This window comes from Siniperca chuatsi, linkage group LG24 (assembly GCF_020085105.1).
Source record: "Siniperca chuatsi isolate FFG_IHB_CAS linkage group LG24, ASM2008510v1, whole genome shotgun sequence".
NCBI lineage: Eukaryota > Metazoa > Chordata > Actinopteri > Centrarchiformes > Sinipercidae > Siniperca > Siniperca chuatsi.
The window spans coordinates 2,227,945-2,247,769 of NC_058065.1; the positions used below are offsets into that span (position 1 = coordinate 2,227,945).

At 46.4% G+C, this 19,825-nt stretch overlaps 1 protein-coding gene across 9 annotated transcripts in view; it reads right to left on the reverse strand.

Moving 5' to 3' along the window:
* Positions 1–19,825, reverse strand: part of agap1 (ArfGAP with GTPase domain, ankyrin repeat and PH domain 1) — a 193,345-nt gene that overhangs the window by 122,805 nt on the left and 50,715 nt on the right. Inside the window, exon 1 of one of the 9 annotated variants that reach the window (XM_044187455.1) lies at positions 16,124–18,402. The exons of 3 other annotated variants lie outside the window; for them this stretch is intronic. In XM_044187455.1, the coding sequence (XP_044043390.1) occupies positions 16,124–17,336 (1,213 nt within the window). In that variant the 5' untranslated portion in view covers positions 17,337–18,402. Of the gene's footprint in view, positions 1–16,123; positions 18,403–19,825 lie in introns of those variants that run through there. 5 more of the 9 variants (XM_044187451.1, XM_044187449.1, XM_044187453.1 and 2 more) reach the window with 5 other exon arrangements.

A 19,825-nucleotide genomic window follows, 5' to 3' on the forward strand; every position in this document is an offset into this window, starting at 1 on the left:
GTGAGACGGAGTTGACCTCTGACCCCGGGCGTCGATGTACGTCTGGTGTGAGTAGCTGCTTAGTATTCATGTCGGTGTCTGGGCCTCATTTTACACACATTGTGTCGGGTTGAATAAAGAGACACACACACAGAGGGCAGCTCGACCAGGGGCAGTTATTATAGCAGGAGGCCTCCGAGAGGTCAACACGTGACCTGCAGTCACCCTGAGCGCAAAGCACTCTGGGTAATGAGAGTAGAAACAGAACAACACAAGACTGTGTCTTTCTCTGCGGACACTGAAAAAACTTCTAAAAGTGTACAAACACAGCTCCAGGCGGCGTTTGTTTTATTTCACTGCCACCACAGGTTCAACAGAAAGTAAAGATCTGACAGTGATGAGTATTTTACAGCTGCAGTTAGACCGCAAACGTCCACACGGGGACTCCAGAAATGATTTAATTAGTTTATCTGCACGTTAATATTGTGAATAAGGAGTTAAATTCCGGCTGAGATTGTGTTCAGGATCTGCTGTTTCTTCAGTGCTTGGTTGACACCGAGTAAAGATCAGACTACTTTTACATCCTTTATATAAAAAGGGAAAGGTTTCTGCCTGCCTGCTGTGTGAGGAAAGTAAAAATCTCACCAACTTTTTAAAGACAAATTAGCTTCGTTATCCCGTCTTTTCTGGTTATGTCTCTTCTAAATGTAGCTATCTCACCACTAATTACATATTTTTTATACTGTTTTTTTTTTTTTTAACTCTTGTAATGTAGTTTCTGTTTTTAGCTTATTTTCTTTAATAATACTCTTTTGAATTTTGCGATTCTGCTGCTTGAATTTATAATTAAGGGATGAAAAGGATGACGTCACACGGACATAACGAATGCCTCGGGTATAAAAAGAATCGGTGTGAACCTGGGCAACCCAAATAAACTCTAAATGAAGGGGAAACCGCTGTAGATGTATTTGAGTTTACAGATTAAAAATACAAATGTACACACAGAAACACACTCATCAGCAGTGTAAAGAGGAAACATGCTGATGAGTGAGCAGTGTGTCCTCTAACTATTATTATCATCTACAGCCCACCTCCCTCCTCTGACCTCAGATCTGTCACAACAATTCGAGGTTGTAAACTGATGGAGCTGCATTTTCCAGGCGTACTGTACTTGTTACTGTGTGTGTGTGTGTGTGTGTGTGTGTGTGTGTGTGTGTGTGTGTGTGTGTGTGTTTTGAAATGAGGGCGAGGGTCTGTCAACAAGCGAGGAAACAATATCTGAATTTCAACAGTGCTGTCTTCACTGCAAACACTGAATGTGTAAATGTGGCATTTTATTGGTTTTTGTTTGTCTCGGCCCGAGCAGCTTTAGGTGTTTGGTACAATTCATGTGTACGGATTTACGTGTACATACTGAATTTTTTTTTTTTTTTTTAAAAAAGGCGAGTAAAATATAAAAAGGAAACCCAAAAAACGTGCACCGTTTTTCGAAGCTGTGTGCAGTGAGACGCTCATGGGGTTGTGTTAGACTTTGAACAGGTCTCAGAGGGCTAATCAATTATAAAAAGGATTAATCAACTGTTACTTCACATACCACTGCAGTACACCATTTTCTTTTTATATACAGTACATTTTATATGTAATACTGACATTTTTGTTTAAAGTATTAGAACATCTCTGATTATGCACTTTAAATGAACTTAGCTACTCGCTGCGCATCACTCTCCACTGTGATGGTCACAACACTATAAAGTCACAGAAATGTTACTGAAGAGACATTTAAAATGGGAATGTGCGCTTGTTTTTGACACTAAAATGACATTTGCACTTGTATACTATCCTGCTTTAACTTTGGGTCACTGGAGGAATCCGTTTCCTGAAAGATATTTTAAAGTCCAGTCTTCTAAAAACCCGCTGACCGTGACGTACCAGCGTGGAACTGGAGCATTGGCCTGAGCTCAGAATCGCTCAAACAACATTCCCATCAGCGCCGTAACATTCGGCTAATCCCGGCTACATGACAAACTGCAGAGCTTCGGTTTCCCGTCTCAGGGACAACAGCGGGCCTTGTGTGAGCCGCTCGCCCAGCTGTTCCTGAGGCCGAGGCCACGGGAGGCGAAGGGACGGCGGGCAAAGAGGACGCCTCTGTCGCCCCCGGAGAGCTGAGACATCGGAGCTGCTGGCAGCGAGAGGCGGCGAGGCTTCGAACTGAAGCGACCCTCAGTGATACGACTGCAGCAGGTGTGAGAGAAAGAGGCTGTGTTTGTGAGAAAGTGAATATTAAGCGGACGCAGACCGGAAGGAGGACGTGCAGGCGATACGCAGGGTTCAGAAAGGATTTAAGGTTATTAAACCTTTTAGCACCAGCAAAAACTAGATTTAAGACTGATACTAATGAGTTTTTCCAGACGGTTTCGCGGAGATAACGCGGAGTGGATCATAGAGAAAACAGTAACGGCGAAAAGACGATAAGAGCGACTACAGAGCTGCAAATCGGAGGTTTAAAATGTCCCATTTGTTTTCAGGTGACTGTTGGAGCTCTTCAGGTATCGTCATCCCATCAGAGCAAAACAGCTGTGTTAGAAAAGATCTGGATCTTTGATAAAAAAAAGCCAAAGGTACAAGAAGCCTGTGGACATAAATACTGATGGAGAGAAGTCAACTACGACTCCCAAGATGCATTTCGCTAACAAAACACCCAATCACAGAGCTTCAGATTTTGTTAGGCACTCCGCTAACAGCAGGTGGAAGCTAAAGATTACAATCTGCAGCTTAAATCGCTTCGGTTTCAGATTCTGGGTCGATTTTGGAGGAATTCAGTAACTCTGACGACACGTTTCGCTTACAACTGCAACAACGACGAGCTTTGAATTTGAATTTGACTGGCTCATCATAGCAAAGCCGCCGAGGCTCATGGGTATTGTAGTATTTAGAGCTGTCCTCAAAACAAAGTGGAAATAATTAAAACAACAGAAACCTATAGGATTGTTATCCTGCAGAGTCCTGCGTTTCCACGTTGGAAAACATTAAGGGTGGCGTTTAAAGAAAAATTGGAAGTGAAAAAACACTCGTTCCACTTTGCACCTCTATACGTCGTGTTAATCACCCTTTCTGCACGGCTAAAAACGTACGACTTCCACAAAAATGTTGACGCAAAGAAAGAGAAAGGCGGCGTTATCGTCTTTGAAGGGAAAGCACGAAGGCTGGACGATGTGGACACCCTGGTCTGTTCGGTTTGTTTCGATCACAGCGGAGTCTCAGTCAAGACAAACCGTTTTAGCTACAACGTGTAAAATATCAAAACAAGCCGGAGTTTATAACGCATCTGTTGACAGCAGACGTGGGAAAACAGATATCAGCGAATCACTCTGGACAAACCGTCTGCCAAATGAAAGTTATGCACAGCAAACAGAGAGACAGCAGATACAGACGATGCGTTTCTCAACACAACCAGAGTCTTCACTGCAGATCTGAAATGTTCCAGTGTGAAGCCATCAGCTGTTTCAGCAGGATGTGGTGGATCAGACTCGGGCTTGTGTTCAGGCTCTGAGAGTTTCCTCTGACCTGATTTACTGTCACACGCTGAGGCTTCTGGGAAATTATGCAAAGCAGAAACTGTCCAACTGACTCTTTTTTTTTTTATCTGATGTTGGTTCGACCAGAAGTTCATAAACCGTTTCATGCCAACGACCCACGAACAGACACACTCTCACCTGACACAAACGTCCAGTTGATATTAAAAAAAAGCTGAATTTAACAGAAGACCTGTGGCCAAAACTGCCATGCTTGAACATTGTTTCTTTTCTTGTAAAACCTACAATGTTCAATAAAAGTCAAATTCAATCATTCCTCATATTGCTGGGAACCAATCAGGGAGGATTTTCTGCAATTAGTCACATTTTAGTGTAGAAATAATTACTTTCTCCTCTACAGTTCAGTTCATGGGAACCGATGGACCGACCCACTGGGGCCCTGCAGGTCCCTGAATCCCCAGTTTGGGAACCACTGGGTGATAATGTGCGATGTAATCCGGGTAGATCTGGGTCTCAGCTGTTAACGGAGTCAAGCTGTGGTGGGGGTTAACCCTTTGTAAAAACACTTACAGCATTAAGTCATTTTCTTTGTCATTGTAAATCATAAACAGTAAACGAGTAAGGATAAAATATCAAAGAAATTCAATTTTAAGCATATTTTCATATATATATATATATAAATATATATATATATATATATATATATATATATATATATATATATATATAAAAACCTTGTATAAACTAATAAAACTGAGGTTCAAAGCAGTGCAATGCTACATTACATGACACCAAACTCTTGATAAATTGGGTTTTTAGAGATCACTAACATGTTAAAAAGCCCCCGTCTGCCTGCAGAGGCCAAACTGGGATCAATCACCAATACTCAAGTCATAGATCAACCACAAATATCAGGTGATTAATATATTCTCAGGTGCAGGAAACACACACATTCCAGCAGATACAAAGACAAACACACACATAGTATCGCAAGCTTAATACGTACTGTACACACACACACACACACACACACTGCCTGACCTATTTATCAGCCTTTTAATCAGTCAGGATGAACCATCCCCCACTCCCCGCTACACACACACGCACACACACACACACACACACAGTCGGTTGGTTGGTTGGTTGGTTGGCAGAAGGCCAGTCGCTTTCATCCTCATCCCAAATCAAATAAAACCACCGTCACACCACCAGCTACTAACTGGTTCATCATCTATGCCCAAACGCACACACAGACACACACACACACACACACGCAAACATACACTAAACTCACACTCTCATCCTTACACGCACACACACACACACACACACGCAGGTTTCCCATTGCAGAGCGATTAGATGTCCATTTAATCAGAGAGCTTATCTGACTGTCCAGTTGTCGTGTAGAGCAGAATTAGTAACCAAGATGGGGTCTTAGTAACCTGTGTGTGTGTGTGTGTGTGTGTGTGCGCGCGCTGCGTGATGGAATAGGTGTGATTTTTGTTTTACCTTAAAAGACAGAAAGGTGACGTCTCTTACCGAGTCCTAAAAACGGCTGTTTTTTGGTTTCATGGCTGCATTTTGTTATCTTTAATGGAGTAGATTAAATAATAAAGAGCCTCGATTTTTGGGGGATATTTCCAAATCCAGCAGGTGCGGGTGAAATGTTATGGCAATGAATCTGGACTTTAAGGATTTGTTCTGTTGTTGGACTGTCAGGGGGCTTTGAAAGTAGCGTATTTTTGCATGCACTGTCGCTGGATTATAATCTATCAGTACATATATTACACATTCATATTCAGTAGCTGAAATATGAGTGAACAGTGTTTTATCTAATGGCCGACAGAGTGAAGTGCTGTCAGAACAAACATAATCATTTCCCTCCATCAGTCAGAATAACAAGCTGGTGGGTGTGCGTGCAGAAAACAAAACCAAACTCCGCTGATCTCCTGAGTCGTCACTTGTTAACTACGACTCTCAGTCTGTGACCTTTCAGTGTCAACAAGTCTGCCTCCAAGCTGACTCATCTTCATGCATTTTTATTTTCAGCGACTAAAAGCGACACGTTCATCTGGCCAGCTGACGGGACAGTCAACATTAATGTCACGAGTAGGTCAAAGTACAAAAGCTGCTGTTTATTTGTTTATTCGCTCGGCCAAAGACATCACTCTGAATCCTTTAGATTTTTGGAAACATGGAGAGGAGTCTGTCTTTGCTGTCTTTCTTTACATTTCTGTAGAGAAAGGTTAAGTCATAACTCAGCTAAATCCGAACACACAGACATGATACACAGATTTTTAAACTGAGTGTGACTTATAGTGTCCGGGGATATCGTATTTCTCACATGTCCAGAGCTAATAAATGTCCCTAAAAGTACTTAGAGATCATAGAAAAAAGACGCTGCTTGTAACTGCAGAACTTGCCTGAGAATCATCATGTTTTTAAGTTTCCTTCAGTACCACAGTAACCCAGTGCTAGCTGTCTGTACGTCCACGGGTCCACTGCGGACAGGAGCTGCTAACAGCTGATTCGGCTACTTTTAATTGTGCCAATTTGCCGCCAGACAGCCAGTTAGCAGCTAGCTAGCAGTAGCTGAGTGTAAACAACTTGCAGAAAGAGATCAGTAGTCACAATCTCCCACATATCGGTATTACTGATTACTGATATTATTACAAAATATATGGTGTTTACAGCTCTGATGACACATAATATCATAACATCATGACTTTTTGAAAGACCGCAGGTGTTTGTAGACAAAACCTTACCAAAAAAAATAAAAATAAACACTGTAAGATGCCCGGTTTTACTGCACCCATCACCACATATGGAACATGATGTGTGTCTAAGGCTCAGTTGGGCTACTGTGCCCCCCAGGCACGGCTAAAGGGATATATATCCATTCAAAAATGAAAAAACACACAGGCGAGAGAAACATTTTTCCTTTTACATCTTTACTATGTTTGTCCGTCTTTACATTTTGTTGAGTGCCACTTATTAATTCACTTATTAACACACTGCAGAGAAGAGACCAGGATCGTGACTGTAATCGAAACGGTTCAGGAACAGGAATCATTTGATTTTTGGGCTTTTGCACTAAAAACAGGGGTTTCAGCTGTCAGTTTAACCCTGCATCTGGACTTTCAGGATTCAAGTTGTACAGCAGCTCAGTGTTAGCTTATCATCAGACAGGCAAACTGCAGAGACGGTGTATTTTGTGGAGACAACACGAGGCAGAGTTTTGGTTGTGATCTGGTGTTTCTGCTTGTACAAACACACCAGGTTTCTCAGCATCTTTACATCCATCAGCGCGCTTTGCCTCCTCTCTGATTACAGCTCCCTTTGTTCTTCAAACTGCTGGTTCTGCATGGACACCCGGCGTGGAGGAGGACAGGAGGCTGTGTGTTTCAGCCTGCTTACATCATGCGTTAATACCGTCTTGCCAGTCTGGTGCTGATGCTGGGTATCAAAGGGTTCAGTAAGTGTGTGTGTGTGTGTGTGTGTGTGTGTGTGTGTGTGTGTGTTGCGTCAGCGAACGTCCTCGTTTTCTGCCCTCTGATTTGAGCCTTACGTAAGAGCTTTAAGCAACGGGGGGGGGGGCAGATCGCTGTGACGCTCCTCTGGCAACGTCGCTCGGCCAATGGTGGATTACGGGACGTCCGGCCAGCACAGGGGGGAAGGCAACACACACCCAATGTTGTCCGAGGTGTGTGAAGAGGGAGAAGTCGTCACACACTTCAACACACAGGTTTACCTTTTATTTATGTGTCATTCTATCGTCTGTGTGTGGTTGAGACGTTTCAGGTGTCACATGGCGTCCTGGATGTTGACGTTCTCCAGGCACTCAGAGGCGGAGCAACGGAGAAAAGTTAGTTTTATTATTAAATACGTTTTATTTAGTCGGACATATTAGTTTAAAGGGGCATTCCACCCATTTTACACATGACGTGTTATGTCTTCTGTGGCTCTGGAGAGAGCTAGGCAAAGACCAGTCAGCGTTTTAACTTATATGCCTGAACAATGCCTCTTTGTTTCTGTGATCAGTTTTTGTCATCTGTAGGAGATGTTTCCCTTTGACTTACTACACGTGAAACGGATCGAGCACTTGGCCTCTGCGGTTGTTTTTAAATTTTATTTGGGATTGACCTTGTGATTTTATCAAAACCACAACTGTGAAGGTCACACAGACACAACAATACGACAAAATCATAGCGGAAAATGACAGTGAAGAACTTTATCTCTCACACACACACACACACACACACACACACACACACACACTCCTTACAGTCAGGTTGCGAGGTCGCTGGCTGTGAAGCAGAAAGTACAAGACTTCAACACACACACACACACACACACGCTGCAGTTCGAGTGTGTGTGTGTGTGTGTGTGTGTGTGTGTTGCTGCGAGGTGGAATGTGCTACTTCACTGCTTCCAACGGCTTGTTCAAATAAGGGAGTACGTCCCTCTAAACCACACACATGCACACACACACACACACACTTGCCACAAGGTCCAATTTGGGTCTGAAGAGGAAGTGGGGAGGAGGAGGAGGAGGAGGAGGAGAGAGGGCAGGAACAGTGGGGTGAGGAGGAGGAGGAGGAGGAGGAGGGTGAAGACACACATGACTTTTTGACCCCAGAACAACCTCTGCCACTACGCGACAGAGCCGGCTAATAAGCAGCGAGAGGCTGTACGAGTGTGTGCGCGTCAGAGAGAGAGCAGTAAGCGGAGCGACAGAAACGAGACAGATGCCGAGGCGTCACTGCACAGCTGATTTACAGTCAGACATTTATATTCATTTATGTTCAGCACAAGCAGAAAAGCGTCACACTGAGCCTGAAACTGGGAATAAGTTCAAAACAACATGACAAACTTTTCAGCTGGACTAAAGATGAAAATGCAAACGGTCCTAATGTAAAAACCCCAGGACTTTCCAATTTTAGGATGTTATCAAAACAACATGGATTCATATTTTTTAAGTGTTATTTTTTAGTGTTTTTTCCCCTTTAATCTGCCTTTCTAATCTGGTTCTCGACCTCTGAATTGCCACATCTTTGATTTGTTCAGTGGTTCAAACTGCTCTGGTGAGTTTGCAGCTGTACGGGTCGAATTAAAGAAATAATATCTCTTAAAATCGACGTATTTCTTCTCATATGTTCGGCTCCGAGCAACCTCCACCACAGCTTATGCGGATGGATGCATCGCTACAATAGCAGGCAGAATTAATGAAGTTAAACAAAAACAGCCATTTCAGACTTCCAGCCAAACAACCCAGAACTGGTGGTCTCAATCTATAATCAATCTGAAAAACATGGAGGAAACTCAGACAAACAGCGATAAAACAACATTTCAGTCTTCTTCTCTTTAATTCATAATAATATACAGCTATTTTTTTTATTGTTTGGTTGACTGACATTTATCAAAAATAAGTATTTCCCAGAAATAGCACCTCCTGATCTGATCATTTTCCTATGATGTGGACATATTTATATATTTCTGACGGTCTTGGCTTGCTGGCAGCCTGCGTTCTTCACACCTGCTCTGTAAACAACAAACAACTCCTCAAAAAAATGACAAACGCTGCTGACTGAGTGGCTTCTAAGTGTCCAGTCCAACAGGTTTTATCTAATTATTGGAGTTTTCCTTTTAGTAAACAACCTGAAAACACTTGCAGGAGCAGAAAACTTTCAACAAGTTATCAGTGTTGCCAAAGGTGTCTGAATTACAGTCAACAAGTCTGAGCGCTCCCATGACCTAAAGGCTTTCTTATGTGTGTTAATGTAAATTACCTAAAAGCAGTTAAACTGTCTGTTTTTACTCCGAAATGGAGCTACAACCTGGTGAACTCTTGTACGGTGAAACATGTTTGTTAAATTCACTGTTTTCCTCACAGAGTTTGGTATAAAATCTCTTTTCTGGTTTTATTCAGTCAGCTGTTTCCAGGCTGCGGTTCAGATTCACACTCTGGTTCGGTTATTTTAACACACTGCTGCTTGGCTCAGTGTGCACACACACACACACACACACACACACACACACACACACACACACACACACACACACACACACCGTGCTCCACTGGCCTGACCCGCCTGCAGTAATGATCCAGTCAGAACAGAGCAGTTAAGGTGGACAGACAGAAATAAAGTCCCAGCCGGAGACTCGGAGAACCAGGACAGTACTTGGCCCAGTTTTGATATCCCACAATCCTCGGTTCCTCACCTCTGTGACCAAACTGCAGTACAGGGAACTCAAAACACACACTAAATAATTCATGTGTCCCAAGTAGATCTTTGGCTGTCACACCTTAGCATAAAATATAGCATGTTGAGTGGTAGGAGACTCCATGCTAACGCTTGAGCATCGACCTTATTTAACATGACAGGTTTCATGCTAATGTTTTATTATACACTGTGTTGACTGATTGCAGTCTTGATGCTAACATATTAGCATACACTATGTTAAGTGATAATAGATGCATGCTGACACTTTAGCATACACTATATTGGGTGATGGTAAGCTCAATGCTAACGTTAGCATACAATATTTTAACTGATAGTAGGCTCCACGCCAGCACTTTAGCGCTGATTGCGTTGAATTACATGTTTCATGCTAGCATTTTAGCACACAATGTGTCAACTAATAATAGGCTCCATGCTAACATATTAACATTCACACTGCTATGCTAACAAATTAGCATGCAATATGTTAAGTGATAGCAGGCTGCATGCTGACAATTTAGAAGTGACTGTGTTAAATGACGCATGCTAGCGTTTTATGCTAGTGTTTTAGCATGCTAGTGTTTTAGCATACAAAATGTTGACTGATAGCAGGCTCCATGCTAACACATTAGCATAGGCACCGTGTTAGTGATGGTAACTCTATGCTAACACCTTAGCATAGACCATGTTACTTGACAGGTTGTCACGCTAACATTTTAGCATAAAAGTTTAGATGACGGTGCTAGTCTCCATGGCAACACACCAGCATTTAGTGTGTAGAGCGAGAGCAGGCTCCGTGCTAACACTTTAGTTCACTAGCATCAATTTAAATGTGGGAAAACTTACTAATATCATCTTTAAAACTAGATGGTAGATTATCAGAAATAATAAGCACATTTACACAATAACAGAAAGAACTTGTACTGCCAGGCGCCATTTTCCTACTTTTTGTTTAAACGTTTCCGTCACCAGACTGGCGGCACGAAATCCACCCGACACTCACCGTCCAGTGAGTCGCTCTGAATCTGAGCAAAGAAATTCAAACCTACAAAACTGTCAGAGCTGGAGTAACGACGACGAGACAAAGTAGATCCTGAGGTCGGGATCTAATAACAGATTTAGTAATGAGCGGTACGAACTCATTAGTTCGGTAGTTCCACTGCAGACAGACGGACGGACAAGACGACTCATGTTCAGACGCACAAGCAGCTCCTGAATAAACTGAAACAGGAAGCGATGTTTGATCAGATGATACGGACACACATGCTGTAGATGGAATACGTTTGCAAATCCACAGACAAGATGTACATAATCATAAATGTGCACAGACGCACACACACATATATATATACACAAAGAGGAAAAGGATGGTAAATGGAGGAGGGAGGGCACAAGGGAGAGGAGGGACGCAAGGTGGAAGACAATGGTAGAAAAGGGGAGAAGAGAGGAGGAGGGAGGGAGGAGAAAATATGAGGCAAGTAAGGGAAGGAGTAAGAAGGAAAGGAGGTATTAAAGAAGAGGAAGGAAAGAAAGAGGGAAGAAGAAAGGAGTAATGGAGGGATTAGAGAGAAGGAATAATATAAAGGTGGAGAGAGAAATGGAGGGGAGGATGAGAAAAAGGGAGGAAAAGGAGGGAGAAGAGAGGACAGAAAGAAAGGTAAACAAGAAGGAGAGGACGGAAGAGAAAGAAAATGAAGGTAGGAAAAGGGAGAGAAGGAGAGAGGCAATAATAATAATAATAATAATAACAGAAAGAAAGGAAGAGGGATGCAAGAGGGAAGGAAAGAAGGACCGAAGGGATGAGAAGAGCAGGAAAGGAAAGAAGGAATAGAAGGAAAGAAAGAAAGAGGTAAACCTCTCCATCATCCCTCCATCTCTGCGCTCCCTGCAGCACTTCTCCTAATAGGATTTTTCCCTATTATACCCATTGTAGTGTGTGTGTGTGTGTGTGTGTGTGTGTGTGTGTGTGTGTGTGTGTGTGTGTGTGTGTGAGGCCTAGTTTATGTATGAAGGGAAAGCAGAGAGGAGGATCAAAGTCGCTCTAACTAAGAAACAGCTCGCTTCATCTGGAGGAGCTACGGAGCTGCAAATCAAACCGTTTGATGAGTGTGTGTGTGTGTGTGAGTGTGTGTGTGTGCATGAGTGTGTGTGTGTGTGCGTCAGGGAGATCGAAAAAGAGAGGGATCGTCTTTTTTCTCAGAGAAAGACGAGATAACTGGATGCAAAAGGAGACGCAGTAATTGGCAACCGTGTGTGTGTGTGTGTGTGTGTGTGTGTGTGTGTGTGTGTGTGTGTGCGTGCGTGCGTGCGACTTTTGACACACATGTAGTGCACATTACTTCTGCATGGCTGTGGATATAGGTCACACACACACACACACACACACACACACACACACACACACACACACACACACACAGAGACAGACCCTCCGCCCTGAATATACACCCACATCCACACCCTTTTACACACACATTCCCCTACATTTATTCCCTATAGATAGCTGCTCGGCCACACACACACACACACACACACACACACACACACACACACAGTAGACTCCATTAAGACGCAGTGAGGTCAGGGGAGTGGATGGGTGGGGCCGGCCGGTGTTTGTGTGTGTGTGTGATGTGCAACTACAGCACATTTTGCGACTTCTTCCAACAACAACCGTCTGCTACGGCGTCCGGAGGAGAAACAACAGCCACTAACCGTTAATCTCAACTCACCTGCTGGTTACCTTCTGCTTTAATTCAATGGCTGTTTGGTCTCAACTGCTCGTTAGACTTTCTGTCGGTCGACTAATCATTTCGTCTCGAGATTTAATCATTTGTGAGCACAAATCACTAACCCTTGCTCTTTATTCACGATCATTTTCTAGGTTTCTGCAAGGCTTCCTCCTCCTTTCTGTTCAGCTTTCACACGTTCAGTCAGCCGGATGTTTGAAGACGGCGACAAAGAAATCTACGAAGCTGAGCTTTTATGAACTGGACGACATCTCATCACAGTTTCTACGGTAAGTTCATCCGTTTAAGGGATCTTCGAGACAACATAACGTCGTGTTTAACTGTCAAAACCCAAAGTATATCCAGTGTGAAGGGAACACGCAAGACGAGACTAATGGCTTCCGTTGCCTGCGTGGATCCTGTCGCTTTAAGTTAATGAAAACTAATATAAGAATATATTTCCATAAATCAGTCCTGATTTTTGATTTGCTCACAATGATTAAAGGATATGTAAACCACAGATGCATCGTCACATCACCCAGCATTAACAACATAAACCATGTCGTTTTAACTCTTTCAGCTCCGTTTCGGGCCGGCCTCAGACGCCACACCTGGACAAACACATTACCTGCCACAAGCCCTTCTCCGTTACTGCTAACGTGACCTGCAGCCGCTTCCACCGCCTCTCAAGAACCCCACAAATACGGAGGCTGTGCCACTTCCACCCCCCACCTTGTGTCAGCCCCCGGTATCGTCAGCCACAGACCGCTAAACCTGTTAGTCGACCTCCGAGGCCGGGACCAGAGACCTGGAGAATCCCCTGCCTCAGGAGAGGTCGCCAGAAACCTTAAACTAGACTAAAGAATAAAGCTGCCACAGCTGTGTCCTTATTTAAAGCACTTCCTCCCAGAAATCCCACAGGTGGAACCCCCTCAGGTGAACTTCGCAGCCTCTAAGTGTGACGTGATGCCAAACACCATCAGTAAACCTCCTGTAATGAACGAAGGTTAAATAATCCAACACCTGAGGAGGCGCTGGAAGACCTGTCTACTGTTACAGATTTTAAAAACAGCTTTGCTACCTGAAGGCTGCAGGTAACGTAGTGTAACAGGAACACACTGCCCAAGCCTGTGCAAACAGTCCACAGTTTACACGCAGAAATGCAGAACATGATGTTGGATATTCTGGATCAGGAGACCACACCCACATCCTGCTTTATTAAGCATGTGTTGCTTCTGCAAATGAGCTGCTGCAGCGTGAATGCACGACTACCTACAGTGTCGTATTGCTACTTCTGCTTTAGAAGAGCGTAACGCGAGCCCCACAAAAACGTTTTAGACCATTAGTCCGAAACATGTGGTTTCTATTTCAGGTGAGGGACTGTTTGGTTTGTGTTCGGCCATTAAACAGGACACACACACACACACACACACACACACACACACACAGAGCAGAATGAATGAAGTCAATCCTGGCTGAGCTGCAGAGGTGTCAACATGTGAAACTCCTGGTGCTGCAGCTGGAAGCTCCAACATCTGGAGGCTGGTGGAGAAACAGTGACCTGACAGGAAGACACACATCTGCCTGCCTGCCGCCTGCCTGCCTGTCTGCCTGTCTGCCTGCCTGCCCGTCTGTCTGTCTGTCTGTCTGTCTGTCTGTCTGTCTGCCTGTCTGTCTGCCTGTCTGCCTGCCTGTCTGCCTGCCTGCCTGCCTGCCTGCCTGCCGTCTGCCTGCCTGTCTGCCGCCTGCCTGCCCGTCTGCCTGCCTGCCTGCCTGCCTGCCTGCCTGCCTGTCTGTCTGTCTGTCTGTCTGCCTGCCTGTCTGCCTGCCTGCCTGCCTGCCTGCTGCCTGCCTGCTGCCTGCCTGCCTGTCTGTCTGTCTGTCTGCCTGCCTGCCTGCCTGCCTGCCTGTCTGTCTGTCTGTCTGTCTGTCTGTCTGCCTGCCTGTCTGTCTGCCTGCCTGCCTGCCCGCCTGCCCGTCTGTCTGCCTGTCTGCCTGCCCGTCTGCCCGCCTGTCTGCCTGCCCGTCTGCCTGCCTGCCCGCCTGTCTGCCTGCCTGTCTGTCTGCCTGCCTGTCTGCCTGCCTGCCTGTCTGTCTGCCTGCCCGCCTGCCTGTCTGTCTGTCTGCCTGCCTGCCTGCCTGCCCGCCTGCCTGCCTGCCTGCCTGCCTGCCTGCCCGCCTGCCCGCCTGCCTGCCTGCCTGTCTGCCTGCCTGCCCTGTCTGCCTGCCCGCCTGCCCGCCTGTCTGCCTGCCTGCCTGCCCGCCTGTCTGCCTGTCTGCCTGCCTGCCTGCCTGCCTGCCCGCCTGCCTGCCTGCCTGCCTGCTGCCTGCCTGTCTGTCTGTCTGTCTGCCTGCCTGCCTGCCTGCCTGTCTGTCTGCCTGTCTGTCTGCCTGCCTGCCTGCCTGCCTGCCTGCCTGCCTGCCTGCCTGCCTGCCTGCCTGTCTGTCTGCCTGCCTGCCTGTCTGTCTGTCTGTCTGCCTGCCTGCCTGCCTGCCCGCCTGTCTGCCTGTCTGCCTGCCCGTCTGCCTGTCTGCCTGCCCGTCTGCCCGTCTGTCTGCCTGCCTGCCTGCCCGTCTGACTGCCTGTCCGTCTGCCTGTCTGACTGCCTGTCTGCCTGCCTGCCTGTCTGTCTGCCTGCCTGCCTGCCTGCCAGAGCAGCTCTGAACAGAGCAGATCCACTTCCTCTCCCGTCATGTTTTCCACTCGTCCCATCTCGACGGAAAGAGGATGCTGACAGTGTGTGTTGTTTGCGTTGGTGTAAATATGGCGTGCAGATAAAAAGAGCTCATTGTTATTGTCGGACTGTCAAAACCTCACAGACACGCGGCTCTAACTGCGCCCACGTGACCAGGCGTTTGGTGCCCGTGTGTTAATATAAACGCAGATGAGAAAAGTTTTGACCTCCAGGTTCAAAGTCAAACTCTGCTCTGAGCTCTTCATTTTCTCCCTCACGGCTACTTTAAACCCTCATCGCTTGTCTTTTTCTGAATGTTTCTGCTGGAAAGAAATTATTTCTCTCCCGTTTGTCTTTCCTTTCGTTTCAAGTTAAGACGGTTTCACAATTCCTCGTGGGACGATATTTTCATCTGGCCTGCCCTGATTAAACATTTCTGCCTCATAGTTTTACTTATTTACGCTTTTAAATCTCTTTGACTCCGTATTTTAAACTCGACTGAGAACAAACGTGAGCTCAGAGTAATGAAAGACAAACAGCAGCGGCTGGTCGTCGCTGCCACAATCAAACATCACCCTGCTGTCCAAAACAAATAACTGGAGCTCATCTCACACACACACACACACACACACACACACACACATCCTGGTCCTTCCTCCCCCGCTGCTTCAGCCTACAAACACAGACTCTTTGTGAATATATCCACTTCAAAATCACATCATGTTTCTGCCTCAATGTTTACACTCAAGGTAAGAAACGCCAGAGTTACAGTCAGAGGGCCACAGAGGGCAGCAAGATAAATCTGATAAAGATAAATCCCTCGTGTTCACACTAAAGTCACAGCGACGGGTCACAAGAAGACTTTGCTTCGTTTTAAGGCGTCACAAGCCAAGAAAACGTTGGAGGCTACTAGTTTAAGTGCTGCCAAAAACCAACAATCAATCAAAATCAATATGAATCTCTCTGTGAGTGACTATCCGCGTTATTACCTTCAGTGCTTCCTCCGTTCATGCTCTCGGTGCTGGACTGGGACAGCACCCTCCTCTTGCTCCGCTGGAGGGATCGGTCGGAGCTGGGGCTTCCCACCGGGGTCGAGGTGGACGCCCCGTCCCTCCTGGAGAAGATCCCGCTGAAGAAGCGAACCAGACGCCTCTCACTGGAGCGACCTCCCCCTCCCCTCTGCAGGAACCCCCCTCCTGATCCGTCCTTCTCAGCCGCCATTCGCAGCAGGTCGCTGTTGTCCAGCGTCCGGTTCTTGTTGCCTTGCGCTCTCTCCCAGCGGCTCAGCTCAGACATGGAGTCCGTCTTGTTCAGGACGGCGCCGACCTCCAGAGTCCTGCTCTTTACTCTGGTGGGGTCGGCGCGGCGGGAAGCTGGGAGCACCACAGGAGCCTCCGCTTCTTTCTCGCCGCCGTCCGGCCCGGCGTCCCGGCTGATGCAGCCGGAGCTGCTGTGGTGTTTGTCTTTGGAGAGCGCTCGCAGGCGCAGCAGCTCGCCGCCGGTCCAGTGTCTGAAGCTGAAGCTGCGGCGCAGCAGGCCGGGCGGCCGCTTCAGAGGCGGCGTCTCCGGGGAGGACACTTCGGCTGCTTTCCCGTTGCTTTTGGAGTGAGACATTTTCCCATCACCGTTCAGAGGAGGGTCGGAGCTCCTCTCCTCCATGCTCTTAGCTTTCAGGAGCCTCTTCTTATTCTTAACGCTGCCGTTCTCCACAGCAGCGTCTGTTTGTGGACTTTCAGTGAAAATGTCCTCTTTACGTCTGTCTGAATCCTCTGCTTCCTGCCCTCTGCTCTCCCCCCGAGCGTCCTCGGGGGCCTCTCTGCCGTGCTCTGCCACCGGGCTGGCGGCCTTTTCCTTCAGCTCTTTCTGTAAGACATGTTTCCTGGAGATTTTCAGCCTCCCCAGCTCCAGCTGCCCCGTGCTGAACGTCCTGAAGCTCCTCATGTAGCTGTGTGACGATAAGTCGTCCGACTCGTCCTCCACCTCCTTCAGCTGCTCCAGCAGCCCGCCACGCTGGATCTCCAGTGAGCCCTCCCGCCGGAAGGCGCCCACCTTGGGGTTCTCCGCCCGCCGGGGGCCTGAACCACCATCCTCATCATCTAAACTCTCCCTCTTCACCAAGGTGAGGGAGATCCGGTAGACAGTTTTCCTCTGAGGCGTGCCCCTCTCCATCCTTTCAGTGCAGTTACTGTCAAGAAGGTACATCCCTGATGGAAGCAGTCACTGACCCTCCTCTTCAGCGCTCCTTTAAAGTGTCTGCAGCAGCTAAGAGCAACTTTAACTCACTGCATTAAAGAGATCAAATGTTGTAGAAAATCACTGAAATGATCCTGTAGTTCCTTGTATAATATTTGGATTTCTGCTGCTGTTTTCGACAAACTAGCCTCTGCAGACCGAGTGCTCTGTTTGGGGTTAAAATCACTGAATTAACTTGAAACGTTTCTCCACAAACGGGTTCAACCGCACCAGAAGAAAAACCAAAAAAACGCTACGGGGCAATAACCGACTTTCCCCTCATCCAGATGTGCAAACAGCGCGGACTTTGACGCAGGAAATACATTCCGTGTTCATCCCGGAGGAATTTAAACTGGCAACAAACAAGCCGAGCAGGCGCGTCCTCCGCTCCTCTGTCCGGAACACTGAGGCGACCCCCGGCATGCAAAAGCACTTTTCTGTCCGGACTGAGGAAGCCCTTACCGCCGAGAATCCTCCGCCGTGCGTCCCGCTGACAGCTCTGGATCCTGCTCCGGTATCCGCGTCTCCATTTCAAACAAACCGAGGGGTAAATATTATTCTACGGCCGCGTCCCGGACGGTGCCAGTGCGTCGGCTCCCATTGTGTGCGCGCAGCCCCCGCAGCGCAGAGCAGCCAGCCGAGCCTCTTTCACCTCAAACCGGCTTCGATTGTGATTCAAATGTCCCTGGATTCAGAGGCTTGGACCCGGACCTGCCCTCCCCTCCTCTGCTCCGATGGCTGTAACCTCCCCGACGGGCTGCGACACAAGGCACGCTCCCGTTCCCTCCTCCGCCTGCACTCTGAACACACTCCGCTCCGCACACCGACACACACCGTCCGCAGCTGCGGCGGGGGATGATGGGAAAACACGGAGCGCAGCGCACGCAGAGACTGGACCCGGGTCTGGAGTTTCCAACGTGCTGCATTCACGGGAAAATGCACCAGGAAACACGTCTGGGTCCGTTTTGTTGGTTGGCGAATTATCCACAGTGATACAAATCTAAATGACGACGCACGCAATTCATTCACAAGCATTTTACACACTCTCTGTCTACTTGTGCCACACACACTTACTTTATTTAAATATACATTCACAGATTTTGCATCCAATAGTGGCCCCAAATCTCTAGATGTCTGTCTTCTGTGCCAGGGGACCCTAACACCACCAAGGGGCATATCTTTAGTGAGAAAATGCTCTAAATACTATAAAATATTAAAACATAGTCTAACTGAGGATCTGCACCCAGCTGTTGTTCCTACATATCACATTACATCAGCAAGCCCTGGCTGCAGCCGTCAGATAACAGCCGTCTCGTAAAATATACAATATTTCAGCCAAATATACAGAGAAGTGCAACCAACTTTAATGTCAAATTTGAAATGAAGGCGTTTCTCTCAGGGAGCGGGGCAGCTGCAGCTGGGCGAGCTGGCTCCTCCTCAGTCTGCTGATATAAACCTGGAGGTCAGTGGTGCAATGTGAGTATTTGGAAATATCGGACTTTTACAGTTTTAAACAGCGGAAGGTAGAAGTTAATTTGCAGATTAAGATGCGCAAAACATTTTCTCATTTTATAACACGTGATGAGTCGTTCAAATTAGCTCCATCTCAACCAGCTATTACATCAAAATGCTGCTTACACATTAATGCATTAGTGATAATAATGCAAAAACATATAATACACTCACAGGGGCCATTTCTCTGTATAATAACGAATACTACGTAATAATACTTTTGCTCAAAGGATCTGAGTGTCTGTCCATCTGTTTATTTCCTTGTAGAAGGTGCATCTATGCTTGTTCAGGTGCATGTCGGCTTCCTTGCTGTACATTTGTAGTCACATTCCTTGTTTGTTTCAGCAAATTTGGCCAATAAAGTCGATTATTACTCCTTTTCCCCCAAAATGGAGATATTCTTTAGATAGAGTTGAAGCAGAACAGATGGTTGAATTGAAAAAATAAAATATTTATTATTATTATTTATAAATATTTATCTAAAACTGACACAAAACACTGCAACTAACTGTTTTCATTATAAATTAAACTCCCATTTTCTGTCTCGATGACTCGATTCGATCGGGCTGAAAAATGTCCAAAAACAGTGAAACATCACACCAATCACACGTTCAAATATGACCAACAGCCCAAAACCCAAAGATATTCAGTTTACAGTCACAGGAAACCACCAAATACTCAAAAACAAGAAGCTGGAACGACAAAATAAAAAGACTTAATCGATTAAGGGAACTGTTGCTGATTAATCAGACTACTGAGCTGCACACTCAGCATCCTCACAGCGTTTATATTTACGTCAGCAGGTTCAACAACATCCAGAGAAGAAGAAGGAGAACTCCAGCTCTTGTTTTACAGGCTGCAGTGGGTGGAGTCTCCTCTTCCTCCTCTCTGTCTGTCAAGCTCTTCAAAGCCTCCCGGGCAGCCATGGAGGCTCGGACGCACTCACA